A 27,423-nucleotide genomic window follows, 5' to 3' on the forward strand; every position below is an offset into this window, starting at 1 on the left:
AACTGTTTATCAAATATTTTTCTACGAAGTTTCATTAAAATCGGAAGTTTGTAAAAGTATAATTACCATTTCTACAAAATAAGTAAATCGACAAAAAAAAAATGAATATAAATAATCTCGTTAGAATAAACGATTTTTCATGTTTAGTGTGGGTTAGGTTCAGAATATATTACGATAAGATAATATTGTACGATAAGGTCAGTTGTGTAATACTATTCGTGATAATTCGACGTATATACATGTACGGAATGCTACGAGTGATTGTAAAGTGATTACTTGCCTTATATATCTTACTCAGTTTCAACCAGCTGTATCGTCAGTTACACGCCGATCGTCGTGCGCCGCGGATAATTACAAGTTTCAACAAACAAACGATCCGTGAATTTTATTGAACGGATTACACAAACGAAAAGTTAAGGTGCAGTGGAAAATATAAAATATAGATATAAAAATAAAAAATAAAATATTGATAAAAGATATCAAATGTAAAATGTGTCGTTGATTTGTTTATCGGGAGTCTGGAATTTAATAAGACTTCTTCGATTTCTTATTACAGTCAAAATGGTGACAATACATGATCCATATCTTAGGCATCTTTTCGACAATCAGTCTATATTTAACGTTTATAACGAAGAAACTATGAACTTATCGGTCGGTGCTCCAGGTCCTGACCTACTCCAACACTGCGTGGATATGATACAAAGAGCGACAGATCACAGATTGGTAGGAGTTTAAAATTTATCGTATTATTCTTTAAACTTAAGCCTTTTTAAATTCTTTAAACTAAGCACGTATGAACGTCAATCGTTGCAACATTTTTAAATTCTTTTCCCTATTCGCTTGAATTTCAAAATTAAAAATCTTTCATCGTATGCTATATTTCATCGGGCATTTATTGCAGAAACAGAATTTCGCGTAGCTTTAACTAGAACGAATTTACTGTACTCAAAATAAACTCCGTCTAGGAAGAAGAGAAAAAGGAAGGTAGGTATTATCTTTTTCAATATGGCATACAAGCTGGCCTGTGGGAATGTCGCGAAGAATTGGCAATCTTCCTGACCAGACGATATGACGATCCAGTGAAAAGAGAAAACTTGATCTTGACCTGCGGAGCCTCGCACGGTATTCAGCTATTATTAAACACCGTGCTTTCACCAAATGGAATTATTTTTGTAGAAGAAGTCACTTATATGATAGCTTTGGATGTTTTCAAACAATTTCCACTGATGAAAATAGTAGCTGGTACAAACAACATACTTTTTTCATATTTAAACAACAATTTCGGAATAATGTTTTAAAATAATTTTGATGATCGTAAATTCCTTTCACAAAAAATTAATGATTCCTTTATGCCTGTTACAAAAATATTAGAATAAAATTTGTACACTGGTATCAGATTGAGATCCCAATTCGCATTACAGAAACATTCTCTAACATTTTACTAATCCGATATCAGCCAATTGTTTTCGATTAGATACTTGAAGAATGATTTAAATATAAATAATAAAAATATATTTTCTTCGACACAGTACCAATGAAAAATGATAACGTAGACTTAAACGAATTGGAGAAAATAATCGCGGAGGAGAAAAAGAATAATAACTTCCTTCTCACTGACGAAAAGATATTCTGGGCAATGTTTTATACTATTCCCACTTTTCACAACCCGACTGGAACCACTTTACCACCAGGTAAACTATACATTGTATTTTAAGAAATCACAATACAAGTGACAATTGATATTGTTACTTCGTAATAGAAAGTTGTAAGCGTCTGGTCGAAATAGCACGGAATAATTCCATAATGGTTGCCTGTGACGATGTATATAATTTGCTTTATTACGGAAATGGTTCTCCACCGCATCGATTATTCTTTTATGACGATCCAATGGATCCTGATTATAAAGGTGGTAATGTTGTATCAAACGGATCGTTTTCGAAGATTCTATCGCCAGCAATTCGTTTCGGATGGATCGAATGTCCACCGCGAGTAGCAAAGATCTTCAGATCATCGTAAGCACATTCTCCGTCACAGTATAGAAATTACAGAATGTAAAAATTTTGTTGTCAACTTATTATATCTTGCTATCTCGTCAGATTTTTATGGAAATTTTACAATTTGCAGAGGGATCTTACTCAGTGGTGGTGCAGTTAATCATTATGTTTCGGGCGTAATCGCAAGTTTACTTCATCTAAAGATCGAAGACGAATATCTCAATAAGATTATTAATATTTATAGGGTAAGCGAGTTTCACAAATATTGTTTATTTAACTATACATATAGCATTCCATATAATATTACATTTTTTTTTCATTTACGTTTTTTAAAAAATTCACACTATCTTTTAAGATTAGGCTCACTATCTGAGCCTAATTTGTAGTATATTTAAAGTTATCTTAAATATTTTTTTTTGTAGGAACGATTATCATTATTATGCGATATGTTGGATCGCTATTTACCAAAGTGCTGTTCGTACTATCGCCCGGAAGGTGGTTACTTCGTATGGATTCATCTTCCACCAGGTATATAATATTATCTGTTTTATTTAACATTATTTATTGTAACAAACATTCAATTATCAAAGAAATGTTAATGTTTTTTGCAGAAGTAAATGGTAGTGATTTTATTAAATGGTGTCAAGAAAAGCACAATGTAACTGCTATACCAGGAACACGATTTTCATACACAGGAAAATGCAATAATTTTTTGAGACTTAGCATAGGTTTTCATAAGAAAGAGGTTTTAGAAATTGCATCCAGAACTCTTTGCAAAGCTCTTCAGTATTACATTAGCAATAATACAGTGTGAACAATTATAAGTAATTGCAGTTTTCTAACAATTATCGTCAAGGATTTAGCATTTCTTACACATTAAATAAAGTGAATTGTTAAACTATTTGTAAATTATTTGACTTATATATATTAATTTTACTGTCCATAAATAAATTACATGTATAAATATGCTATTATGTAATTTGCTATTGTGTAATTTATGGTTGATAGAGTTTTGGGGGAAGTTATTCATAAGGATGGTTTGTAAAAAGCATCTGTTTAGGATTAAGTTATCGAATTCTTAGGCACGGAAGATTTCGTGCATTTAGTAAACTGGTTGCGGATGCCTCGTTAAAGGGCCATAAAATAATTTACATCGGGAATGTTTACAAGCGGTGCAAGAGGGGGATACCAGGTAAAGGCACATGGAATGTGGTGGGGCCTTATCGAACGTAGTCAAGGTTTTGGAATTTTGTTTGTGAAGAATGGAAAGTCAGTCTTGCAAGATCTAAGCAAGAGTAACTGAAAGACGTGCAAAGAACGTTGTGTGAAACAATCGAATGGACTCTCGGATTTATTAACGTATTTCGGTATACCGTATATCCGCGTTGGGAGGATGAAGTGAACTTATAATTACGAATGTGAATGGTGCTAGTGAACCAGAGATGGAAGTTTTGGCTTATTCTCAGATATATATATTTATTACATATTTATGTACAATGGATTATACAGAAAGTAAAATACTAGTAACTAAAAGTGATTATTCAGATTCACGTAAAAGTTCTTTTTGTTTTGTTTGCAATAATTGTTCTGCTTGACCAACATATTCACGACTCATATGACTTATGTAACCTTCAACCCTAAAAATTAAATCTATAGGCAAAGAAGTTTTCTTTTTTACATCTTTGACATGCTTATTCCGTATATCAGTAATATTATCTTTGCACTTGACAAAGTACACTTTTGCTGTCTTTGCTAAATGTTCTCTGTGTTCTCGTGTGACTCTATTCAATTATAAAATAAAATTAATGTATTTCATAAAAAATAACAGTATATTCCCCTAAGTTTATCTAATCAAACTTACTTTGGTATTGGAATATAAAGTGTTGTACCCTGTTGTTGTGGGTTTAAGTTCATTTGAGATTTTGATAATGTATCAATGATGTTTGGAATTACTTGTGGAAATGCAGCCACATTTATTACAATTAATTTAGGTTTTCGATTAATTTCTACCAATTCTTGAAGTTTATACTCATCTCCATCATATTTCACTATTAGATCTTCGATAGCACCGATACTTGTACGCAGACCCACATGTTTTATCATCTGCTCTTTAAACTGATCAATCACTTTGTCAAATTGTGACAACATGCGTTCTACATTTATAACATCAGCCATATCATTTAAATTTATATGCACAGGTTGTGATTTATTTTTGGCTTTAGCTTTTAATGAGGTGTGTGTAGTTGAAAAATGATTAACATTACCCAAATTCAAAGGAGAACATGGGAAAAAATACATATTGGAAATATAATACTGTGTTGAAATATTCCTTGAACTTATATAATCATGTAAGGTATTCACATATTTAATTGAACAATTGTTTGATTTTAAAACAAGAGGTCTTAAGAGCCTTGGTAAATTCATGTTTGAATGTATAATCTATTTATTTATAAATCCACACTTTCATATGTCTCGATTTAAAACGTATGCATACATACGAGTGGCGCTGATTTTTTATATTTACCACTATTACGATAATATAATTTTGTTAGAATCACACATAATAGAAATTCAAATGAATTTCGAGGTTAAGGTACCTCAATAAGCTTAGGAAATTTTTGAAATACTAGGAAATTAAATTTAATCTTGCTTAGTTAACTAGTTACATCACTAGAATATACTCATACTCAACTTAGATTTTTTATAATATAATATTGTAACAAATTTTGTATTCATATAGTATATAGTAAGTACTATAATAAAACCACAGAATAATGAATATATAGAAGTTTCGTTTCGAGGCGGTACCGTTGATGTAGCTAGCAAGGTATATATTTCTTTTTATACAAGTGCACATTCGACAAAGTACAAATAGCGAAAGTTCGTACATTAAAAAATTGAAATTGTAGTAAGTTTTTGTAATAGAATTTATTTCAAGTATAACAAATAGGTAGCTATTGTTATTTTCAATGCAAATGCAAGTACCAACTAACGCGCGAATAGGGAAATACTAGGACTCCTGGAGACGGCGGAATGCGTTTAGGTGTTTGAATTGTTTGATCATGCTGTTTGAATATTTATACATTTCAAGACAATTGAACTTCAAAATAAAAAACAAACTATAAAAACTCACAAGGATTAATGTTTCATGTCGTCTGTCAAAGGTTTCATGTCGTCTGTAATCTGATATCTGCCTCGTCTCGAAACACGTCGCACACGTACCATACTGTTACACATATATTGCACTCGGACGCAACTTAATTCTTTCACTTCCATTTTCATTTCCCCCACTAAATCAATTAAATTCCATTTTCACTTCCCCACTAAATCAAATTGACTAAATCAATGATGCGTTGTTCCGCTTGCCTAGTGTCGGAGAACTATCGATAGTTGTTGACAGTAATCGATAGTTCGATCGTAACTATCGAAAACTATCGATTTAGTATCTATAGTTGTCCGTCACTATACTCACCTGCCAATTCTAGTTAGAGCTTATAGTTCTTGTTCTAAACGTCTATCTAAAATATAAACTTAGAATTATGTGAACATTGAGTGCATGTGAGAACTAGTAAGAATTAAAAGACCTCTGTCGGTATTTAATGTGAACTGCTGGCGAGATCCACACTTTGGGTGGTTTGACAAACTTTATATTAACAATATATTATAAGAAAGGAAAAATATAAAAGCTCGTAGTATTCCAATATGAGTAAAACACCCATATCTATTCTGCAAGAAATGATGGTCAAAAAGCAAATAGTACCTGATTATCAACTTATACATGATGGAGGTGGGACACACATAAATACATTTGTTTATGAAGTGACATGTGACGGCCTTACTGCAAGTGGTACTGGACGATCTAAAAAAGATGCAAAGCATCAAGCTGCAAAAGCAATGTTGCAAACTATTGCAGCTCATAGAGGTTATCCACAATTACCAGCATCACCAGCACAGTCACCTTTAAGAACACCTTTAATACCAACAGTGTCAGAAGTAGAAAGATCTCCACCAAATCTTCCCTTTGTTAATGCCATAGGTGTTTTAAAAGTAAGTGATATCCACAGGGCTTGTTTTACGTAAAAAATTTAAAAGATTAATGCAGAAACTGCAATTATTACTTTTGAGAATAATTTTTCATCTAAACTGTGTAGTACATATCTTGTTCAGTAGATAAAAAACCAAATCTTTGTGTTATTTATTTTTAATTTTTATGATTCGAGTTAAAAGGTAACATCTAAATTGGCTGTTGTATCAAGTTGTTACTAATCGTAGTACCAGCCCTGGATGTGCATATGCATTCTCTACTGGATTACAGCAAAAGTAATTAGATATACTTTGTTGTAGGAGGTATGCATTGAGAACAATCTACAAGAACCTGAATATGTACTAATTAGCAATATTGGGCCACCGCATGCCAAAATTTTTACTATTCAATGCATAGTTGCAACTTTCAAAGAAATTGGAGTTGCAAAAACAAAAAAGCAGGCTAAGCAGGAGGCTGCTAAAAAAATGTTAGATAAAATAACTGACTTAGTAGATACAGACTTGTCTCATTTAGAGATAGATGAAAAGAAAATGAAAATTGAACAGTCTAATGCCAATGCCAAACATCATTATACAATGTTAACAAAGACATTTGTTAAGAAAGTTAATTTAGGTACTAAAGTATCACAATATCATATGATGTTAAAAAATTCTTTTACTCCTGAAGTATATAATGATATTATTCAAAAACTAGAAGCTATTACTCCCCAAGAACAAAGTAATATTTCTGAGGAATATATAGAAAATTTTTTATCAAATTTTAAAGAACTATTGTCAACTATAGATTTAGATATTTCGATTTTTCATTTAGACCACCAAACTCCAGGTGATTATTGTGTAGGAATGAAAATTAATACTTGTCCTGAAATTACTGCAATTGCAATTGGAAAGACAGAAGCACAAGCTACATTTTACACAATATTGAAAGTAATTAATACCATGATACTTCTTTTGAAATAAAAATGTACAAGTTGATAATGACAATGATTAGAATTTTAAAAAACAAAGTAAATCTGTTGAGTTTTTGAAAACGGTTATCGAAAATACTTTTTATAGTGAGAATAATATATATTTTATTAGTATATTATTTTTATGCTGCAATATACATTTCATTCGCATATTATTTTGATACTGAAAAAACTTAATGTAATTGTACATTTTTTTTTTCTTGACATATTTTTTTTCGAAATACTGTGAACAGTATTTTTATGTTAAAAAAAATTAATGGATGAGAAATTATTGTTGTTAAATCAGAAAATACACTTTATTTTATTAATTATATTATATTTCATTAATTAACATCCTCAATACTGTGTGTGTAGAATTACAATATAATATGGTAAATAATAAGCGATATTAGTTGTTTGCATTGTCGTGTTTGTGACGTCTTTTATAATATTAGTACTGAAAAGTAAGGATGTACATCAATAGTCATAAATTTATTTAGTATTTGTAAAACTAATGGTTTTGCAAGACTTTTGTACATACATTTTCATAATTAAATGTAAATCTCCACTTACAGGCATAGTTGAAATAATAACATAAAACGTATGTTTACATTGTGTTTGGGCTTCGGTGAGTCAACCAGGTTTATGGCACAGAACCGCGTTTTCGAAAAGTTTCAAGGCCAGCATGGGCAAATATACCATATAATTTCGTCAAGTACAAAGTGTCATAAACTTGGTCGACGAAGGCAGTCTCGAGTGGTTGCAACCCCAGCGAACGCCAAGCTACGTTGGCATCGTTGCACCTCCGCCACGAAAACCCTTAGTGGAAGGGGATGCAAAAAGTCAACGTTATGGCAAACGGCGGAAACGCCGAGCAGAATCGTTTTAGATTCGCTACAGATCGTTTTTAGATTCGTCTTAGAAACCACATAGATTCGTTGCAATATAGACTCGGATACGTACTTGTACATTTTTTTGTTGAGTTTGAAATTTGTTGAGTTTTATTGAACACGTGTCATTGTACAACCAAATGGAACGAAACGAACGCGATATAATTTATGAAATATTTCATTTTATTTTATGTCACATAAAAGTGCTACCCCACGCAGTGTCCAGTGTCGAGGATTATGGTCTGTTTCGAAGTCGATCGATCCTACGTACTTCATATCCGTCCTCTGTGGTTTCCTATATATGGGACACTCGTAGAGCTTTGGGTCCTTACCCGCAGTTGTGTTTATCGCGTAAATGTAAATCACAGGCATCTGCTCGTATAAAACCTTCGGTTTACTTTCCACCAACTTGCCCGTTTTACGATCAAGCGAAGCACCTTCTAGGAATAGACCGTGAACGTAGACTCCTTCCTGGGGTTGGTTCTTGATGTCTTCTTTATTGAACCTCGTGATCAAATTTTGCAAAACTACGGAATCTAGGGCCCATCCTTTGTGCGCTCGCGTCACCTCCTGCAACACGAGATAACCTTTTGGTTTTTTATATAAAAGACGTCGCGTACGCTTATTTTTACACATACATTAGTATGTATTACTAAAGTACTGCATACTAATTAATAAATATTACGTTATAACTAACTTGTCGCATAGCAGTTAGAAATCCCTGTGGATTGAAGAAACCGGTCATCCAGAAGACTTTGGGTCGGCCATAGGTGCACCATTGTCTGAATTGATGGTCTCGTTCTAAAAGTTCCGTGTACCAGAATCCAAGTGTCGCCGATTCCCACGATATTTTGAGCCATTTGTCCGGTATTCGAGCATCGTACATCGCGTCTAGCGATTTTCGTAAGCCCTGGCTCATCACGATAGTACCCTCGATAGCTAGCTTCAAGTCCGTTAACGTAGTACGAACTTCTTTGATAACTCTCGTAATCCTGGATCAAATCGGGTGTCGTGAAAAAGAAAAGACGTAAAAACGAAAGAACAGAGAAGCGGTACCTGTCGACTTCCTGTCTTAAAAATATGTTCATCGGCAATAAGGCTCCCATTCGTTGCAGCGCTTCTTTCACTTCGAAAGAGTTGTATTGTTTTGGTAATTTTGCTAACATATCGCTGGCTAGTTTGTACACAACGTTTTCACGGGTTTCGCCGCCCTGCGCACCTCCCTCTTTCGGTTGCACGCTTAGGATCGTGTCGAGTATTCCTTTCGCTGTATTTATCTGGTAGGTGATGTCCGCGTTCGAATGTAAGCCAAAAACTTCTGGGGTATCCGTGGCAGGCAGGCTGTCCATGTAATCCAAGTATCCTTGAAGAATTCTGGTTTGTGGCACCTTGTATCCGCGATAAAATTCGAAACCCGATCGCAACAATACGTCGCAAAACCAGACGTGTGTAAACGTAGTCAGCAATCGTTTGTCGAAGTCGTCGGTGACTCGGCCGCCATATTGTACCTGGTTTTTTTTTATGTTGGGTTAAATTTTATACAGGATGAGTGAATAGAAACGAAAACGTATAAAGCAAAAAATAATTTTCAGATATACGTTATTATCTTACGCCTTATGAATTATAATAATCGATTAACAACATTTCGGCCTAGTATTCTCAGATTTTAGCTGCAGTGTAAGTAACGTACTATTTGAAATAGGATTTAATCATCAGTGTGAATAGGGGTATGGTCTTTGGTATTGATACTTGAAATGAATGTAAGAATAAATGTTTTAAGCTGTTTAAAAAAAGAGACTTTCAAACCTCTCCGAGCATGTAGCAAACAGTTGGCCACGAGACTCCCCTTTTCGGGTCCATGTCGTCCAAGTGATTTTGTATAAATTGAACCGAAGCGGCATAGTCAGCTTGATTAAACTCGTACGGTATGTTCCAACCAAGGGGTCCGAATTTTCTGCGTTCTTGGACCACAGTATGGAGAAACGCAACGGCGTATAGCAAAGGAGGCCATTGCGATTGTGTACTGTAATCCAGTAAGTCTTGCGTCACGCCTTGGTACGTCCTTTTCAAGCTGGCTCTAATGCCTTGAGGTGGTTCGTTTGTGAATTTGATTGCCATCTGAAACAACATTGACAGTGAACATGACTTTTACTAGATAGCTTCGATAAACGAACCTGTAGTAAACCAATAGGAAACTGAGTATGCACTTCCGTGGTCATCCAAAGTCTAAACGCCTCGTGAACATTTTCCGTTTCAACGAGGGCGTCCATAACTTCCGTACAGAAAGGAAGCGATAAATGAATATTTTGTAGCAATACCCAACCGCCAGCGTTCATAGCGTCCGAGATCAACCTTCGAGCATGAAATTCTTGACCTTGACCCATCGACACCGACCTCAACTCTGCATCATAAATTACGGTGCAACAAAACATATAGATATTTTCAGCACTAATAAGTTACTCACGTATAGATTTTTGTTTCGCCAGTGCCGTTATTTGCGGACTGGGATCCGATCCAATCGATAATATGCATATTAGCGGAGTCCTAACTTCAGACTCCAACCAAGTGGCCTCTAAATCCAAAATTTTCGCTTCCCCGTACTCCTTTCCCAACGATTCGATCACGTATCTTCTCGCCTGGGACAAAGTTCTGTCCGGGCTCCACGATCTTATCAAAAGCAACTTTCTGAATACGTCCAATTTTTTTTGATACCCGCAGGGAAGCTCCTCCTCCTCGGGCCTGTCCTTCTCGTACCACGCTTGCCACTCTTTCTCGCTGAATTCAATTTTCGCCAAAATATCCGAGAAAACCTCCAGCTTGCTGATCTCGACCAAGTTCAGCCAAGTTATGTCGAGGATCCATCTGAACGGTTTCGAGGCGACGGCGTTCAAATCCAACGACGCGCCTCCTTTTATGAACGCGTTGAATTCCGCGTGAGAAATCGCCCCGCGATGGCAGTCTATCTTCATCGCCAACATCAGCGTGAACAACGACTTGTGTCGTTCGTATAAACTTCTCAAAGTAAACGCCCACACTTCGTAGGTAAGATGTCGAAGGATTATATTTATTCGTTCGTTGGTGATAGGGCTTTTCACGGATTTCGTGATCGAGTTGTCGAATATGGTCAGGAACTGCCTCAATGAATTCTGGTACATCACGTTCACGTTGCTCATTTCTACAATAAGAAAATACAAGATAGATCCCCTCGAAGCAACTGCGCGAAACTCTTCTCTGGCCAGGGTGATCTTCTTTTCTGTCAAGGCAGACACTTTCAGTTTCTCGTTCACCGATTCTGCCGTTGTTTTCGTTTCTCTCAACACGTTTATCAGCGCTTCGTCGTCCACCAAGGAACCTTCGGAAGACGTGAGTCGATGTAGAAGCGTACTCTCGAGTTCTTTCATCGATCGTTGATTAGTCATTACAGATTCGAAGAGAGCCACCCTCTCGGCTTCCAAGTCTGCCTTCTCCATGAGGATCACTCTGCCTAGCAGCTGATCTTCCAAGCCCAACATAGTGACGGTGAAGTCGATTATCGACGTTTTTGCTGATATTTCTGGGCTGTACGCTGGGTTAGGTAATTTCGTAGTGATGTACAGCATGAAACCTGGCATCACGTCGCATTCCTTGTCGCCAACAATTACTTTCTCGATGGAACCGGACTTAATGAAATTTTTCTCGAGAACGTTATCGAGAACTGGATCCAGCTCTTCTGCTATGTCTTCTATCAACAACGGTCTACCTAAAGAGAGACTATCTTCGAGATGGGTTCTAAAGTACTTGTGATTGAGAGACGTAATCTGCAGCTCGTTCATGCACTCCTTGTTCTTGATCCACATTTTTCCCTGGTTTTGAGGGTCTACCAATAGAGGATACGACGAGGATTTTGTTACGATGAGTGCATTCTGCACGGACAGCTCGTCGTTTGGTAAACCTTGAAGCGTCCACTCCGACATCGTTGCGCTGTCGACGAGCATGTTCGTGATGTTCAGGTTCGCGGTGAAGGGAATGGATTTGGTCGCCAAAGTGTTCATCCAAGCCGACACCAAACTAGCTCTGTATTGTTGGTTGTAGGGCCCGCAATACGATAAGAAACCTGTAGCTAGCAGAACGTCGCCGACCAACCTTCCGAGTTGAACTTTGAATTCGCTACTTTGTTCGGTCCAGCGAATCTTCTCGCCACCTAGTCCATTGATTAGCGCGGTCGCAGCTGTCATTTTCCTAAAGCACACGTTCGCAGCGTCCGTCAGCCTCTGCTTCTCGGACACTGCCGAATCATACTGCTCTTTGACCGCTTGCAGAGCCATTTCCCTTTCCGACAATTCTCTTTCAGCATTCGCTAGATCTTCCATCGCCACCTTCAGTCTAGCCTCCTGCAGTGCCAAGTTAGCTTTTAGCGGCAGAACTTCTTTATTGACGGAATGGAAGAAAGCCATAGCCTTTGTCCAGGACAGCAAACCTGCTACGTCGCCGCAAACCCGTCTGGCAGTCTCCATGTTGTAGTCTTCCATTTTGAAATAAGGCTGCAGCAGCTCGACCATCTCGTTGTTTATTATGTCCTTCGGATAATTTTGTAATTGGAGAAGGAACGTGGTACTAGCCATTAGCTTTAACGATTCCGTCCATGAAGGTTTTGGACAGGGTGCAGTGGTGTCTGGAACGATCGATCCGATTTTACGTTGAAACAAAATCAACACGCAATCCATTATTCTCATAATAAGGTGCGGTGGTCTGCCCAGCTTTCTAACGGTAGCTATATGAGCCGGTTTAATCGTGTTCAAAGCAGCCTCTGCCTCTTCCAAAGCTGGTTTAGCAGCTTCCAGTTTTTGTTCTGCCAGTGCTTTCTCGTCGGCTATGCAAGCCACCAATTGTTCGGCTTTCTCTTTCACCTTTTGTACTTGATTTTTGAACGCTTCCGCCTGCATTGCTCTTTCCGTTACTTCCAGGAGAACGGTTTCCGCCTTCTCGGAAGCTTGGACCAGCTCTGTTTCCATCACGGCCAGGTCCCTTTTCAAGATTTCGACCGATATCGAAGCTTCTTCTAATTTCGCCAAACCTGTATCCATTCTCTTGGCTCCCTCGCCGAGTTCGTGCTGCTTGTTCTGATAAATATTCTTGTATCCACTGATGAAATTTAAGTACGATTTTGGCGTGACGTGAGTAGCTCGGCGGAACCTTTGGAAATATTCCGTGGACGTGACGGAAACTATATCCTGTATGGATCCTAGCGCGTTGACCAGTTCAGCTTTTACCTCGCTCGTGCAAGCGATATCGAAGTCGTGTAGGAAGTGTTTAGCGACCAATACCAAAGCGTCTTTGGGCCACGGTTGGAACCAATCGATGGTGCAGCCAGATATGAGGGCCGGAAAACGCTGAGCACGGTTCCTGAACTTTTCCCCTACGGGAGAGAAACAGAACACCACATGGAGGTTCTGACAAGTTCTTTGTAGAAAAAAATCCATCACGAGCTCGTTATTGATCGATCGTTTTGGGTTCTCGCGTCTCAAAATCGGCGTCAATTCGGAAATAATCTCTTGTTGTTCATCCCGGGTGAACAAATTGCTGATCACACCGGAACTGAGAATGTTATTTAGGTATTCTAAGAAACCTTCTTCCTTGATATCCAGATCCGTGAAGATGAACGTGGTCCCTTTGCCCTGGGCTCCGCACGCTCGATAAAGATATCTGAGATCTTCCAGGAAGTTTGCCACGTTGTAAGATCTGGTCAAAGTGATTTGAAACGTTTTATAACCCGCGATGAACGAAGACAGCTTCGTGAGACTCTGTTTACCAGATCCTCCGACACCCACAAGCATCACGTTTCCTTTAGGGTGTCTAATGACTCTAGATATTTTGACTAAGTGTAGCATGGCGTCGGGAAAGAAGACCAAGTCCATGCCAGAGCCCCTTTGCATCTCGTTGAATTGCGATAGAAACATTTCCAGTCTGTCTCTGAGGATTTGGTCGTCGTAAACCGGTTCGTATACTTTCGGTAATTCCACATCGGCGTCCTCGCCTTCTTCGCCAGTAGGCTCTGGAGCGTCTCTAAAAATTGTGATATTAATGATACCATCCCGTGTAAATATAATATATTCGTAGAAGAAGACACGTACCTCATAAAGTCGACAAACGCTGGATCCTGATCCAACATAGTCACATATTTATCACCCAGCATGTCTCTGGTCACTCGTACTATTTCTTCCTCGAACCAACGTTTGTCGGATTGTATGGTAAATCTGTCGCTGAAAACGCGACTGCATTCATGTTTCCACAGCGACATCAAGACGCTTTCTTGATCAATGACGGTCGATAGTGTGCCGACCAGGCCTTGCCAAATTCTCGACAGGTCTCGAAGGCTGAAAATGTAGTGAAACTTGGCCGGTGTTGGTAGCAAATTGGTTCTAGTTCTCTCCCAAAGTATCCTCGTCAGAGGTACCATTTTCTTCACCAGATTCCTAATTTCCACCGAGAATCCTCTTTTGACGTTGTAGTGTCCCTCGCCGAGCGCGCTGAAAATTCGATCGATCGACGACTCGTCGGGCAACGTGCAATTAAAGATGCAAAATTGCCTTTTCAGTCTCGATGGAATGTCGTTTCTGCCTCCGCCGGGTTGGCACATCGCGGCGAGGAACGTAACGTCGACGATGCTAGTGAAGTCCCCGGGTTTCTCCAGAGAGTAAAATCCTTTCATGTCCATTGTCTGACGCACTATTTCGTTAGTGACTTGATCGCCCCACTCGTTTATTTGCGGCAAGTTAACGTCGTCGATGAATACCATCATTTTCCTGCCTCCAGGCGGCCCGAACGTGCTTCCCAGACGTTTCTCTACGTAGCTTTCGATAGTTTTCTGAAATTGGTACGGGCTCGTGGCCGAGCTGAAATTGAAAGAACGGCTCAACGTGGTTTCCGGATTCGCCTTTTTCATGTACGACTTCATCATGACTGTCTTGGCGGAGCCTTGTTCGCCTATCAGTAAGACGGCTTTGTCTTGTTGGCCGATTAAATTGATCAAATACTGTATCCTCACGTTGTCAGGAATAGGTACCAACACGCTGCTGTAGTCTGGTGTCGAGTATTCTGGGTAAACGTAGTTGGTCACCATGCTCGCCCACGTGTCCCATTTACCCTTTTCGGTTACGTAAAAATCGAACACTTTCGCTTCGGGCCACTTCTCAGTGGTTGGCAAATCTAAACCTTGAAAGTTTTCGCGAAGATACAAGTTGTATTTCTCTCTGTCGGGAGTTTCCAACAGTGCCCCTATACCCCATATCAAAGCGAAGACGTAAAGACGTTTCAGGTGATCCGTCGTCATCGGTTGGCGTTTCTGTTCTTCCGATTCTTCGTCTTCCGCTTCCTCGATGGACGTTTCGGGAGGAACCAATCCTTCGAGGAGACACAACATCTGTCTTACTATATTGCATTGCAAGACGTCGATGGTTAAGGTTAAAGCTTGAGTGCCCCACGAGTAAATCTGTGCAAAAGAATCGGAGAAACACTGTTCGAACACTTCTTGCTCCAAAAGTGTCCGAGATTTCAACCAAGCAGTTACTACAGGATTCCAATCTAGACCCGAGGAACTCATATACACCATTCCGTTACGAGACACTGTCGCAGGACTCGCGTTGTCGATATTATGGGGTTCAAAGATGATCTTACACGTGGGAGCCATCGATAAACGATCACCATTCGCCAGGGTTAGCGTTTTATTGTCGTCCAACACGGAATTCAAATTCTCGATCCAAATGCTATCCACGGGTCCATCGAGTACCATCCACACGTGTTCTCCGTCTTTCAATTTCAAGGTTTTACGCCATAAGGCTGAGAATATTCCATCCGTCCAGTCGTTGGTTGCCACGTCCAGTCGACCAAACATTTGAGCAGCCGTTATGCTCTTTGGATTCATTCTCATTTCCCTGCAAAGTTAAGTTTAACCACTAATCGCCAAATAGGAAAGCTAGAAGTTTACTTTTAGAAAGTATTCGAGTTTGTATTTTTTCTCTTTTATTTTATTATTTGTTCCAAAGATAGTCTCTTTGATTACCTATGGAAGTCACCGCACTGTGTCAAAGCTTTCATCAAAGTGTGTATGCACGTTGTTTTCCCAGCGCCAGTTGGGCCGAGTGTCATTATTCCGTGCCTCACTCTCTGCGTCTCGTACAACTGTATTAATTTCAACACCCATGGCGGATGATAGATCAATCCTGCCTCTTCCACTTGTTCATTGATAGCAGCTTCCAATTCCGGGTAAGAAGTCTTCTCGAGGGCTTGATTCGGGAACAAATCCGCCACCAAAGAGATGAAGAGTGGCTCGTCCTCGTCTGAGATTATTATTTTGTACGATTAAAGGAATTCGCTTTTTGTATTGCTTTGGAATCGTTAGATCATACTCGATTGACCGATCAAGACCACTTTTACAATTTCGAATCACACCAAATATAACTGTTACGTTTATAGTGCACCTTCTCAGTGGCTTTGAGCGGTCAATGGATTTTGATTCGACCATAGTCACTGCGTTACCAATAAGTTTTGAAAGATTCATGTCTCTCAAGACGCGCATGACGATCGTGCTTTCAGAGTCTTTCGAGTTCACCCTTTTTGATGCTCCGAGAGTTCTTAATACGGACAGTATGTTTCTTAGGCCAAAGTCGTAATGAACCTTCACAGGGAAACGAAATAGTTGTTTATTTACTTATTTATTTAATGGGATACCCTTTCGTACATTTCATAGCACGTTACCTGTTTCGTAAGTTGTTCTTCACAGAGTTTATACAGCGTGTAAAATTTCCGGGCGAGAGTGATATTTTCTAGGAAACCGCAGCTAGCTAATTTCACTCGAATGATGATCTGTCTATCGGGAACCATCATGGCGACTGTGCGAAATTGTATTTTCAAATTCTCTGGTAGCTCTTTTCTGCCGGCGTACCCAGGATTCTGTAAACGTACTTTTTAATTTCCAGCCATTGTATTTATTTCATGTTAGTGTATTAGCTTAAAACGTTTATTCGTTTACACGACTATCGACTATCTAACTAATGTTTCGAACAGTGAACGTTTATCGTTATTTACCATAGTTATGAATATTCCAAGCTCAGGACACATGTCTATCAGATCACCGTCGGTGAAAACGAATTGTTTCTTTTTCTCCTTCTTCGCGGAAAGAACAACAGCGACTTGCTGGGCAGCAACAGACAGCACTGGTAGTTCGATTCTATTGAATTCGTCGAAGCAGCCCCAAGAACCGCTTTGCGCTAGGCCCTTGTAAATTCGTCCCAATCCTCTGTAATCCATTTGGTCGGAACAGTTGAAAACCACCACGTATTTGGCTAAGGTTTTCCCCATGTCTTTGACTGTTTCCGTTTTCCCAGTGCCAGCTGGTCCACAGGGCGAACCACCCATAGACATCGACAATGCTTGTGCGAGGGTTATGTAGCATCTGAGAATATAAATCAATTAAAATATATTCTCAATCTACTTTCCATCTTTTGCGTGTCGTTGCAATCACCTATCGGTCAATGGAGTAATAACGAGCCGATCCGTGCAACCTAGATACTCATTTTGGTAAGTGAAATTTACGTCTGTTATGCATATAGATGTTTTGTCGAGATCTTCCTTGAAGTAGAATCTGCATTGTTTCAGCCACTCGAAATCGTTCACCGATCGTACGTTTAAACGACACTGTGAAAGAAATTATTTTAAGAAACATTGACTTTGCAGGGAAATAGAAAGTTAATTTTTTCAATTTTTTTTAATATCGAGAGTATTTATTCAAGTACGAATATTTAAGTACTCGCCAGTACATCGAAGATGTCACGTTGATGCACGTGTATAGTGATCAAGGTTTCAAATTTCGTTCTGTCGATTTTTGCAAGGTCTCTGGTCGTCTGATCGATCAACGTGTTTAGCAGATCGAGGAACTTGTTGTTTGTTTCCGTCATAATTTTTTTATCGGCACGAGCCTGAGCCAACGCCAACTCGCTGTCTCTGGTCCAGATCATTTGTATTCCGAGCAGACCGATCTGAGCGGGCATTTTATCCAGAAAACCGAGGAAATTAAAGTTCGCGTCATTGATCATGGAATAACACTGTCGGATTATCGAATGCAAAGATTGCTGGGACGTTTGCAAAAGTTGCGTTAACCATGCTTCCACGGATCCTTCTGCCCTTACGGCTTTCTCAAGCTTCATAATTTGAAAATAGCATCGATTAATAAATCTACGTGGCGTGTATTGCAAAAGCATAATAATTTTTTTTGTAACCTTAATACGTACCAAAATGGTTTCACCCTCTGATGACACGATCGCGGTCATCTTATTATATTCGATATCGTGAAACTTAACGTAACGTGTGTTGTCAAAAATGGAAAGCAAATGATTTTGTATCGTGTGAGAGTCGGATGCTTGGCCAAGTATTTCCAACAAAGCGGGATCCGAGACGAAGAAGAATCTTGGAAACATCATACGCTTCTTTTCCAAATATCTGCAATTATATTTAGTAATACAATTTTATAATCTCTATACATTTTATAGAGAATTTATTATAGAGAACCAATAGAAGTTATAATAGCTTACCCACTGAGAGACTTTTGGCATAATTCCAGCTGTTCTTGCAGATGTGGTAGAAGTTGTTTGAGCAAATCATCTCCCACACAGCAAGGTACCACGCCAGGAGTCTCGTGCGCCCTTTGCATGATCTTCTGCCAGCTTTTGTCAATCTTACTGAACCTCTTCGCCTCTTTTGGCAGCTGTTTCGCTATGTCACCCCCGACGAACACCGCCTCGAGATAAACCCACATGTTTTGCACCAGTAGCCATCTCTCTAAAACCTCGTTGGTGTTCGACAGGTCCGTGAGCCACTGCTGTATCTGCTTGCGAAACGGCGCGTTGTATCGGTTGGACATCAGCGAGCCAAGGATCATTAAACTGTCCTCGAGCTGGCCGATCGTCTCAGCGGTGGTGTCTCCTCTCAGCAACAGTTCTCCTCTGTTGTTGAACGTCATGAACGTTAACTCGTGTGACGACCACTCGTTTACCACTGTCCTTAGTTTAGCCTCGATGTCTTTTTCCTTCATGGCTGAAATGCAGATGTCCTCGATGTCCTCTTTGTATTTTAACAAAGGTGCCTCGAGGATGTTCTTTAAGCAGAATCCCTCGCTCTCTAGATCGAACGAGTAGCCTGTCACTTCCACGATCCTGTGCCAGTGGCGCGGCTTCATTGCTTTGTTGGCCATTAATTCTAGCAGGGGGCACATGTCGTTAAAGTCGTCGATCGTCTTCTTAAGGGCAAAGAACGCTGGCCACTCTTTCAGGCCCTTTGGCAGCTTGCGGCACCGGTTTTGGAATTCCATCAGTTCGTTGTTTATGTCCTCGATATTCACCTGCACATTACGTTAATGTACTTTGTAAATAGGAATTTCGCGTTATTAGTATCTTGCATTTCATATTACATAAAAATAGTGTCATGATTAATCTATTGACGTATTTCTAATTTTATATTATTCAATTTGTTTTAAAAATCCAGGGAGTTCTTCGATAAATTTCTTATGCAATTTATTCACCAGAAAGGTTTTGTTGTTTTATGTTATATTCGATTGATTTTACCAGAAATAGCTTACCTCGCCCCAAGGGATGTCATAGTAGCTATTGACTCTATCAATGACGTCGTTGTATAGTTTATACAATTTCTGAAGCAGATTCAACTCTTTCCTGATCTGCGACAGTTCAGGGTAATCCGTGATGGGTAAACCAAAAAGTTCTTCGCCACTTTGATAAGTCTGTAGCTTCCTCCACATGCCGTCGAATCTATTCTGAAACAAAATCTGTCTGTCGGAAGCCTCCCTCGGACTCAGACCTGGTTGCATAGGTCCCGACGACCTGTATTCTTCGCAGTACATTTCGTTGTCGATTCTGAACTTTTCGAGATTGTTTCTAAGGTCTTCTTCAAACTGCGGTTGCAGATTTAATAGCAATACATGACTTTCCAACGCTCGTTTGATTAACTGCTGCCAGGTGTATCTCAAATTGTCGACTTGTTCCAGGCATTCTTGATCCACCGGCACTTCGTATCTCGTAACGATGTTGAAAGCTTCTTCGATCGGATCGATCTTCAGCTCCATGCCCACCTCCTGTTCACGTATCTTCTTCAGGGTGTCCATGATCAGACGCACATCGTCGAGATCACGAATCTGACGATCCAGTTTGCGTTCCATTTCGCTCATTAACGCGTAAACGTACTCCATCTCGCGTCGATATTTCTTCTTCATGGCTTGGCCAATTTTGTGGGTGCACGCTGTAAAATAGATCAAACGATATTGAATATTTTGACCTAATAGTACGCAAATTTAGCAAATGACCTTTAATTTCCGTGTACAGTCCGTATTTTAATTTCTCCGTCGAAATTGCGATGGACGTTCCAAAAATGATCATATCGGGCTCGGTGGCTAAAAGATCTTCGAGTTCGCTGTGTTTTCGAAGAGTGGTCTCAAATTCCGGTAGGGAAATTTGTAGCAACTCCCGCATACTACGTTCGTTCTTCCATAGAAATTTGTAGGGTTTCCATCGATCGATAAATTCCGCTAGATCCTGTAATAGCAATAATACGTATTTCTTTTAATTCAGTTGAATCGTATCGCGACTAAATTTTTTATAAATAAGTAAAATTGCTTACTGGTTTGAATTCCAACATACAAGTGTTCAATATGGACAATAGTTTCATTACTTCCTTGTTGTCCATCACCATGGCATGGAAATTCCTCTCCTGATCTGGAAAAATTGGTCTTTCCTCGGAGATAATTTTGTATAGTCGACGCCTCCTAATTTTTGGATCTTCCGGTTCCTCTTGCTTCTTCTTCGCGGCTTGTACTTGAGCTCGCATGACGATGTCCGCGAAACTTCTCCTTGGATAAGCGTTTCCCCAAGAATTCTATCCAGTCGAACGTTTTTATGAATATCGGGGTATTAAAACGTCTCTGACGTGAATAGTTTAACTTAGAATTGTTTTGTATATTATACTTAAATTTTCCTTTTAAGTTTTTCTCTAGAAATCTGAAATCTGGAAGTTTACCTTGTTGACTCTGGAATTCCATTGTGAGACTCCTCTCGCGACTCCAGCGATTATTTTTCCAACCAATGTCAGAACTTCCTGAACATCGTCCAAGCTAGGCTTCACAGTCACTACTGGTATCATCAAGGTTGCATGTAGCAGAAATATTGGACTCGGCGTCTCCTCTGTTATCAGTAACACATTCATCAGTAAAATATTCGAATGCTCGAATCCCCCAAATTGTTAACCAATAAAATACACAATTTAATTGGAGGGAGGATTTTAATTTTATCCTCGATCACGATACTATTTCGAAAATTTGAGTCTAAATATTTTATTTGTCAACCATTTGGAATTTAAGCGTTCGAATATGCTTTTTTAAAATACCTGGATTGATTTCCCGAATGAATCGTTTTTTAATGGCGTCCAACGAGGTTCTGGTGACCTTTGTAAGGACATCGACGACCTTTCTAGAGTAATATCTTCGCATCTCGGAGACTGCGTTTCGCACCATGTCCTGCATTCCATTCGGCAAACTGCCTGGTGTCGCCAACAGTTGATGGGGATCGTCGAACAAATTCCACACCAACGACCAGTCTTGTTGAGCTGCTTGGTCCGCATCTTCGTCAGTGTCTGCAAGTTTGTCGTGAAGCTGAATATTCACGAAAAAATAAAATTATAATTAAAGATGGAAGTATTTTTAAAGACGAGTTTGTACATGGACGCTTCATTATTACATATATTGTAAAACAAAAATAAGACTTAAATAGATCAGAGACTTTCGGTGATCGAGAACTTCTATAATGCTATCGAAAAGATGTTTCCAATCTCTTGAGTAAAGCAAAAATAATCGGAGGTTCACAGTAAAACGCGATAACAACATGGGTCACCTTCGTTATTGAAAAAATCGAATTGATTGGAATTAGCGGCGCTTTTGAAGTTCTCCGCCGCGTTCTTAACAAGATCCAGTACTTCTTCCACCGCCTCTTCCACCATCATACTTTTACGATATAAATCTACCGCTGCGAGTCTGCATATTTCCTCGGTCTTCTCCACAAATTCCTCTATCGTCCAAGGCTGATCAGATTCTGGTAGAGAATGTAAGGTGATCTTTTGCATGCTTGTCAGTACTTGGAGAATCCTTGGAAAAAATAGAGAAAATGTCAGAGAAAAAAGTTTTATCATAGAAGCTTAAAGACAAATTAAAATATCACATATTTATGTAAATATTTTGCAAGGAACTATACTTGTTTATTAAATAAATATTTTTTAGGTAACATTAACAAATCATTATGTTCTGTGATTTATATTAAAAACAGAATTTACGACTGTGTGTATGATTTTAAAGCCTCCTCATGTTTGAAAATTGTTTATTTCGAGCCTTGGACATATTCACATCCATTAAAAACCTGTTCGAGTCAGTCCCGTTTCCAACGTACCTATTATCATACACATCGTGAACTCTCGTGATCAGAATATCAAATTCTTTGATCTGCTCCTTAGTATTTTGATAAAAGTTCTTCCATTCTGGATTGGTCCAGGTCAGAGAAACCAAGCCAGGCTCCAACAATGATGCAACGCGAACCAAGTGTGGCAACAGGAGCGGCCTGACCTCAAGTTTGACGCGTCTGGCCGTATAAACGAAGTTCTCGATCATCAGTTGAAGAGAGTCCGTGATCAAGGTAAAATGATCTTTCTTTGCCAAAATCGTGAGCGCGACGATTGGAATTTCCAGATTCAACTTGGCCAAGCAGTCAGCCTCGCGAAGCAGAAGAACAACGCGTCTTTCCAGGTTCACTTTAATTTTGTCCGTCCTTTCGTCTATCACCAGCAGCGATCTATTTATCACGACGAAACGGAGTAATGTTTCAACATCTTATTAAAATCGTTTACTCGTGATTACCGTTTCAAACAGTCTTCGATGATCCAGGAATTTTGATGAGTCCAGACTTCGGCGATATCCGACTTGTATTGATTTAGAATGCTGAGAGCATGGTTGTATCTTTTCTCCAATTCTACAGTTAAGGGTAGCGTCTTCAGCACTGGGTGATTGGAAACAGATGTCGCCAGCTCGTCGAGGTGTACTCTGAGCCAAAAAGTAGGAAAACAATAGAATCGAATCGTAAATTAGACGGTAGGTGGAATATTTTCGTTTACTTCAATGAATTGGACCAGGTCAATCTCCCAGCGATGGCTGGCATGTGTCTGGGCAATGGTGGATCGTCCCTTTGCCTTTTAAACAATTTCAGTATTCTGTCTATTTCTCTGTCGCAGTATTTCACCACTATATTGTATTTTTCATCCAGCTTCGTTAACGGTATCTTTTCGCTAACCTTGAAGGAGGGAAAATAATTTTAAATTAATCAGATAAAGATTTAATAAGGAATCTAGAAAAATCTGCAGCGATTTTTATATAATCGTGTAACCGTATAACAAGCTTAATGCGTTACTTCACTTTTTCAAATCGAGTTAAAAATCGTATACCCTGAGGCGTCTCCCAAACGTCGGCATAATTTTTCTCGATGATGCCGCCGATGTTCTGCTTCAGAGCCTCGGTCTTTGACATAAAGTCATCGTAATCGGTGTCGAAGTCTGCGTTTCGTGGGTTCAAATAGTCGTAAGATCTGGTAGTCGCGATATTCTCTGCTTCCTCGAATGTTTTTATCGCATCCTCCAACGCTGACAAAACGAATAATTAAAATCTGTTATTTATTGGTGCGACAAGACCTCGTTCGATACTCTTGTACGTTCGTACCTTCTCCCAGCAATAGCCCTTCCATTCGTCTTTCGAAAAGGTTCTTGTAATCTTGTATCAGCTCGAACATCGTTAGAATCTTTCTTATCCGGTCGCAGAAGGAATCGAACCTTCCAAACACGTGGGTCTCCGAGAACGAAAACTCTTGTTCCGTCACAGCTGGCGAACATCGAACTAGCCTGTAGGTTTCTCTGTAGGCCCTTCGACACGCAAAAGTCATTGATAAAAAATATCACTGGTATCTACTCGTAACAATGTCATCAAATTTTGCCATTACTTGTTCAGTCTTAAACAATGTTTCAGTTTCGATCGAGCCGCCGCTCGATCCTGGCCCCAGACAGTTTCACGGCCTCTGTTTGTCACGTAGTCTCTGCACGCGACGATCATTTGGTTCGTAATTTTTATCATCAACGAACTGGTTCGCTCCGATGTGTTGTAATATCTCGAGACGCTGTATATCAATCGAACCGTTTGCAATAACGACACAAGGGAGTCCCTCATTTTCACCTGAAAAAAACAAACGCGACATTCAGTGTCAAACGAGTATTCTCAGTTTGAGAAACAGTGGGGTGGTTTCGATTTTAAAATTGCTTCCTAACGAAAACCTTACGGATGAAAGCAATCTGTAAAGTGGTGAGCATAAAAAGTAAATAATAATTCAATTTATTTGAGACTAAGTAATCGTTTTAGCCATCAATTTCTCGTTACGTTGTTTCGTTACCACCAATAACATTTTCGAAACTTTTTATTCGTTAATTATCTTACCGGGTCGTCCAAGTACAGACAATGACAGCATTTCTCTAACGCCTGGATGAACTTCGCGTTGTCCTTGGCTTCGTTGTAACAGTACGTAACTTCGTCCTCGGTGTCTACCCACTGCTTTATCAACTTCGACCGCGCGACTTGTAGACACAAGAGCGACATTCGTATTTCATGATCCTGTAAGTGCATAATGCACGTGTTTTTAAAAATAGAACAATCGCGAGCCAACGTAAGTAAAAGTAGAACCTGAAGTTTATTGACTAGTTGGCTGAACTGCGCCCCTCTTCGTTTCCAATACTCCAGTTCCTGTTGCGGTCCAGAATTGTCGTTCTCCCTTTTCACTTGTTTGCTTTCTACCATGAAGTCCTTCAACTTTTTAATCCACGTTTCGACCCTTCTCTCCGTAATATTCACCGCGTTCTCCTTCGCCACGAATGCCTTTGCTTCCTCAAAATTATGCACCTCTCCCATCAACGTTTCGTCGTCGTCGAATATGCGTCCATCGTCGGCTATCTGTTCGCAAACTATAGAAAATATCGTAAATGTTTCTGAATCTTTGATCAATTCTTTCCCCTAGGAACGTCACCTTTCAAAGCGCTGCAGAAGGATCTCAAGCCAGGTAATAAAAGACTCTTGATCATCGAACAGTCGTCTTCTCCTTCTAAGCCAGGATGCGCGAGTGCGTCCATGAAAACATACTCGACTACCCGTTGTATAGTTGTTATTATTCCCACTTTCTTCGTGTCTATCACGCCAGTGTACAGATCCTTCTGGAACCCTTCTTCGGGCAATTGCTTCGAGATGCTGATCCTGAAAATTATTTTCTAAATACTTTTTTGATCGATAAACTATCGTTCAATTTGCTGGTGAAATTACCTAAACATGTAGATGCATATTCCAGTGCAAGGAGCTTGCCATCCATCGCTCAAAAAGAGCTTCTTTTTCGCTGGTTCTTTCGTCTCCTTCTGCTCCTTAGCTTTCGGCGCTGACGCGTTTGGTCCAGGTCTGGCACTTGGCGTTTTCGTTTGTGTCTTTGCAATCAAATTGCAAAATTATATCCATATTCGTGTGAAGAGTGATATTGTCGAGAGTAAGACAGGAGTATGTACTGTGAATTCGCGAGAAGTTGGCTAGCGAAAAGAATGCGTCGATTATTGGTCGAAATGACGAAGGTAGGCGGAGTAAGCGAAGTACCGTCCCACTAGCTAACTTCTCGCAATTTGCAGTACTACTATCGAAAGAAAGAAGTGTCCAAATACTTTCATGATTCACAGTGAACGAGTTATTACCGTTTCTGGTGGTCGTACGGTTTCTGGCTCTTCCACTTCTTGGTAGTACCATACCAGGGTTGACCTTATGTGGGGTAGGAACAGCTGATTGATTTCGTCGAGCATATCTCCCTCGAAAACATGATCCATGACCTCGTGGCGTGACAACTGTGTCGCGTCCATTAAGAGCTGGAAAGCGAATTCTAATCGGGGGTCCATTTCCCCTCGTCTCGCCTTTCTTTCGCATTCTTCTCGTCGTTTCTAAACAGAGAATGACGAGTATTAATCTCTTTCTCGTCGTTACGTTTATAAGACGTGGAACGTGATTGCAGAATAAATGGTTGATACGTGTGTATCTATTATTTTGTTCTTTGTTTTTGTTTTAAAATTATTTTACAAATTATTAAAACAGTTCACTATTATTTTAATGGTAATTAGAAGAATAAAATCACTATATTTCTGATTAAAAATAATTCTGATTAAAGTACTAACATTTTGCTATTGGTGTATTATCGTTTCTACCACTGTTCTGCACAGGTTAAATTAATATTCTTGATCCGAGAAAGTTCTAAATATTATGCAGATTCTGTATAGTAAATTTATGTGGAGTAAAGAACGATTATACTTCAATTGTCGAAGTACCAGACATTTATTGCTTCCCATCTCTTACTCAAAAAAGAAGAATCGATTTATTAAGAATCAAGTAACCTCCAAGTTTATTTAACCCTTTACAAACGGTGCATATATCAAACAATACATTTTTACCGTTTTGAACAAGCATAGAAAAATGTTTTATTATAATAAAAATTAATTTCCTCGATATATGAGTAACGAACGATTCGTTAAATTAAAATAAAATTGATGGATAAAGTGATTTCGAAACGATTGATGTTTCAAGCACGAAAGAAAGAGAAAATAATGGAAGTAGCCGAGCAAAAAAACGTAGAAACAGAGATCAACCTGGAGGACATCGCCTGTCCCTTCCTCGTCGCTGTCTTCCTCAGAATTTTCCGACCTTTGTTGGACTATGAGAGCAGGTGCTACGAACATGACTGAACCAATTAAGCGAGAAGAAATGAGAGAATCGCTCGTGGAAATGGCAGGATGATGCAAAGGAAAGCAGGATCCACCGAGGGTTGCACTCGCAAACTGAGAAAGCTTCTAAGAGCGAGCAAAGAGGTGCAAGGGGAGAACACCCAGTGCCACGGTTTCGTGTCTGGTACCGCCCTTCTACGTATCGTTCGTGTCGTGTGGGAATTTCCGTGCGAATCCACCGACAGTAGTCGATATCACATCGTGTGTATTCTTTTCTCACTATTCCAGGACGACGTTTTGCGGTGAGGATGTCGCGAGACAGTCGAACAGTTCATCCTCTGCACCGAAACGGTGCCAATATAACGTCAATACTACATTGAACAGTGTTTCCATTGATAATAATCACGGTTGATCGTAGTGGTCGGTGTGTTTGGCACTAATTGTTGCTGGAAGGTGAACATTATTAGTCTTGCTTCTATGGAATGGATAAATGTATGTGCAACTTGTGTAAAATTGCTTCCTGTAATTTTTTACTGTGCTCATTTTCAGTTTATATTTTTGCACGATAAGTACGATGAGTTTGTGCAATTTTTGAGATCTTTTTATTTTGACAATATTGCATTACACTTTCATACTTGGTAAAACTGTATTTATTGGTTTTTGATTGATATATGATTTTAATTACTTTTTAAC

At 39.3% G+C, this 27,423-nt stretch overlaps 4 protein-coding genes across 8 annotated transcripts; 2 read left to right on the forward strand and 2 right to left on the reverse strand.

Moving 5' to 3' along the window:
• The first annotated feature begins 286 nt into the window (after positions 1 to 286).
• Positions 287 to 2,960, forward strand: LOC143342398 (2-aminoadipate transaminase). Of its 2 annotated transcripts, none has more exons than XM_076766228.1 (8): positions 287 to 418; positions 557 to 723; positions 966 to 1,242; positions 1,530 to 1,691; positions 1,760 to 2,012; positions 2,125 to 2,239; positions 2,417 to 2,522; positions 2,606 to 2,960. In XM_076766228.1, the coding sequence occupies exons 2-8, from the start codon at positions 562 to 564 to the stop codon at positions 2,806 to 2,808; spliced, it is 1,278 nt and encodes a 425-aa protein (XP_076622343.1). In that variant the 5' UTR covers positions 287 to 418; positions 557 to 561; the 3' UTR covers positions 2,809 to 2,960. The 2 variants fall into 2 exon arrangements, with proteins under 2 accessions (XP_076622343.1, XP_076622352.1); XM_076766237.1 differs by having other exon boundaries at positions 966 to 1,122.
• A 426-nt stretch (positions 2,961 to 3,386) lies between these two features.
• Mrrf1 (mitochondrial ribosome recycling factor 1) lies at positions 3,387 to 4,780 on the reverse strand. Its single transcript, XM_076766251.1, has 2 exons — positions 3,856 to 4,780; positions 3,387 to 3,775 (listed from the first exon to the last, which is right to left on the reverse strand). Exons 1-2 carry the CDS (start codon positions 4,416 to 4,418, stop codon positions 3,532 to 3,534), a joined length of 807 nt encoding a protein of 268 aa, XP_076622366.1. The 5' UTR covers positions 4,419 to 4,780; the 3' UTR covers positions 3,387 to 3,531.
• Positions 4,781 to 5,474: 694 nt separating this feature from the next.
• On the forward strand, positions 5,475 to 7,221 carry LOC143351439 (protein Loquacious). 3 transcript variants are annotated; one of them, XM_076782933.1, is made up of 3 exons: positions 5,475 to 6,041; positions 6,339 to 7,045; positions 7,119 to 7,131. In XM_076782933.1, the coding sequence occupies exons 1-2, from the start codon at positions 5,697 to 5,699 to the stop codon at positions 6,996 to 6,998; spliced, it is 1,005 nt and encodes a 334-aa protein (XP_076639048.1). In that variant the 5' UTR covers positions 5,475 to 5,696; the 3' UTR covers positions 6,999 to 7,045; positions 7,119 to 7,131. The 3 variants fall into 3 exon arrangements, with proteins under 3 accessions (XP_076639048.1, XP_076639057.1, XP_076639041.1); XM_076782942.1 differs by having other exon boundaries at positions 6,342 to 7,221; XM_076782926.1 differs by having other exon boundaries at positions 6,339 to 7,158.
• A 106-nt stretch (positions 7,222 to 7,327) lies between these two features.
• Dhc1 (dynein axonemal heavy chain 1) lies at positions 7,328 to 26,745 on the reverse strand. Of its 2 annotated transcripts, XM_076782954.1 has the most exons (33): positions 26,656 to 26,745; positions 25,717 to 25,956; positions 25,304 to 25,458; positions 25,014 to 25,237; positions 24,674 to 24,951; positions 24,431 to 24,604; positions 23,943 to 24,172; positions 23,666 to 23,865; positions 23,366 to 23,589; positions 23,068 to 23,243; positions 22,814 to 22,996; positions 22,350 to 22,748; positions 21,801 to 22,051; positions 21,298 to 21,543; positions 20,932 to 21,095; positions 20,536 to 20,790; positions 20,222 to 20,450; positions 19,484 to 20,157; positions 18,441 to 19,246; positions 18,141 to 18,348; positions 17,664 to 18,050; positions 17,375 to 17,547; positions 16,939 to 17,305; positions 16,609 to 16,803; positions 16,390 to 16,528; positions 15,914 to 16,190; positions 13,986 to 15,785; positions 10,340 to 13,917; positions 10,050 to 10,276; positions 9,682 to 9,993; positions 8,932 to 9,383; positions 8,573 to 8,867; positions 7,328 to 8,445 (listed from the first exon to the last, which is right to left on the reverse strand). In XM_076782954.1, the coding sequence occupies exons 1-33, from the start codon at positions 26,743 to 26,745 to the stop codon at positions 8,059 to 8,061; spliced, it is 13,995 nt and encodes a 4,664-aa protein (XP_076639069.1). In that variant the 3' UTR covers positions 7,328 to 8,058. The 2 variants fall into 2 exon arrangements, with proteins under 2 accessions (XP_076639069.1, XP_076639077.1); XM_076782962.1 differs by lacking the exons at positions 23,666 to 23,865; positions 23,943 to 24,172; positions 24,431 to 24,604; ... (3 more) ...; positions 25,717 to 25,956; positions 26,656 to 26,745 and having other exon boundaries at positions 23,395 to 23,564.
• Between the last annotated feature and the right edge of the window lie 678 nt (positions 26,746 to 27,423).

Source organism: Colletes latitarsis, chromosome 1 (assembly GCF_051014445.1).
Source record: "Colletes latitarsis isolate SP2378_abdomen chromosome 1, iyColLati1, whole genome shotgun sequence".
In the NCBI taxonomy this organism is placed as follows: domain Eukaryota; kingdom Metazoa; phylum Arthropoda; class Insecta; order Hymenoptera; family Colletidae; genus Colletes; species Colletes latitarsis.

Coding starts and splice junctions, on each gene's coding strand:
- LOC143342398 (XM_076766228.1), top strand. CDS start 562: ATGGTGACAATACATGATCCATATCTTAGGCATCTTTTCGACAATCAG. Junction 1,243..1,529: donor ACTGATGAAAATAGTAGCTG/GTACAAACAACA, acceptor TCTTCGACACAG/TACCAATGAAAAATGATAAC. Junction 2,240..2,416: donor AGATTATTAATATTTATAGG/GTAAGCGAGTTT, acceptor TTTTTTTTGTAG/GAACGATTATCATTATTATG.
- Mrrf1 (XM_076766251.1), bottom strand. CDS start 4,418: ATGAATTTACCAAGGCTCTTAAGACCTCTTGTTTTAAAATCAAACAAT. Junction 3,776..3,855: donor CTTTATATTCCAATACCAAA/GTAAGTTTGATT, acceptor ATAATTGAATAG/AGTCACACGAGAACACAGAG.
- LOC143351439 (XM_076782926.1), top strand. CDS start 5,697: ATGAGTAAAACACCCATATCTATTCTGCAAGAAATGATGGTCAAAAAG. Junction 6,042..6,338: donor ATGCCATAGGTGTTTTAAAA/GTAAGTGATATC, acceptor ACTTTGTTGTAG/GAGGTATGCATTGAGAACAA.
- Dhc1 (XM_076782954.1), bottom strand. CDS start 26,745: ATGTTCGTAGCACCTGCTCTCATAGTCCAACAAAGGTCGGAAAATTCT. Junction 16,804..16,938: donor TTGGAATATTCATAACTATG/GTAAATAACGAT, acceptor GTACGTTTACAG/AATCCTGGGTACGCCGGCAG. Junction 8,868..8,931: donor TTAAGACAGGAAGTCGACAG/GTACCGCTTCTC, acceptor GATTTGATCCAG/GATTACGAGAGTTATCAAAG.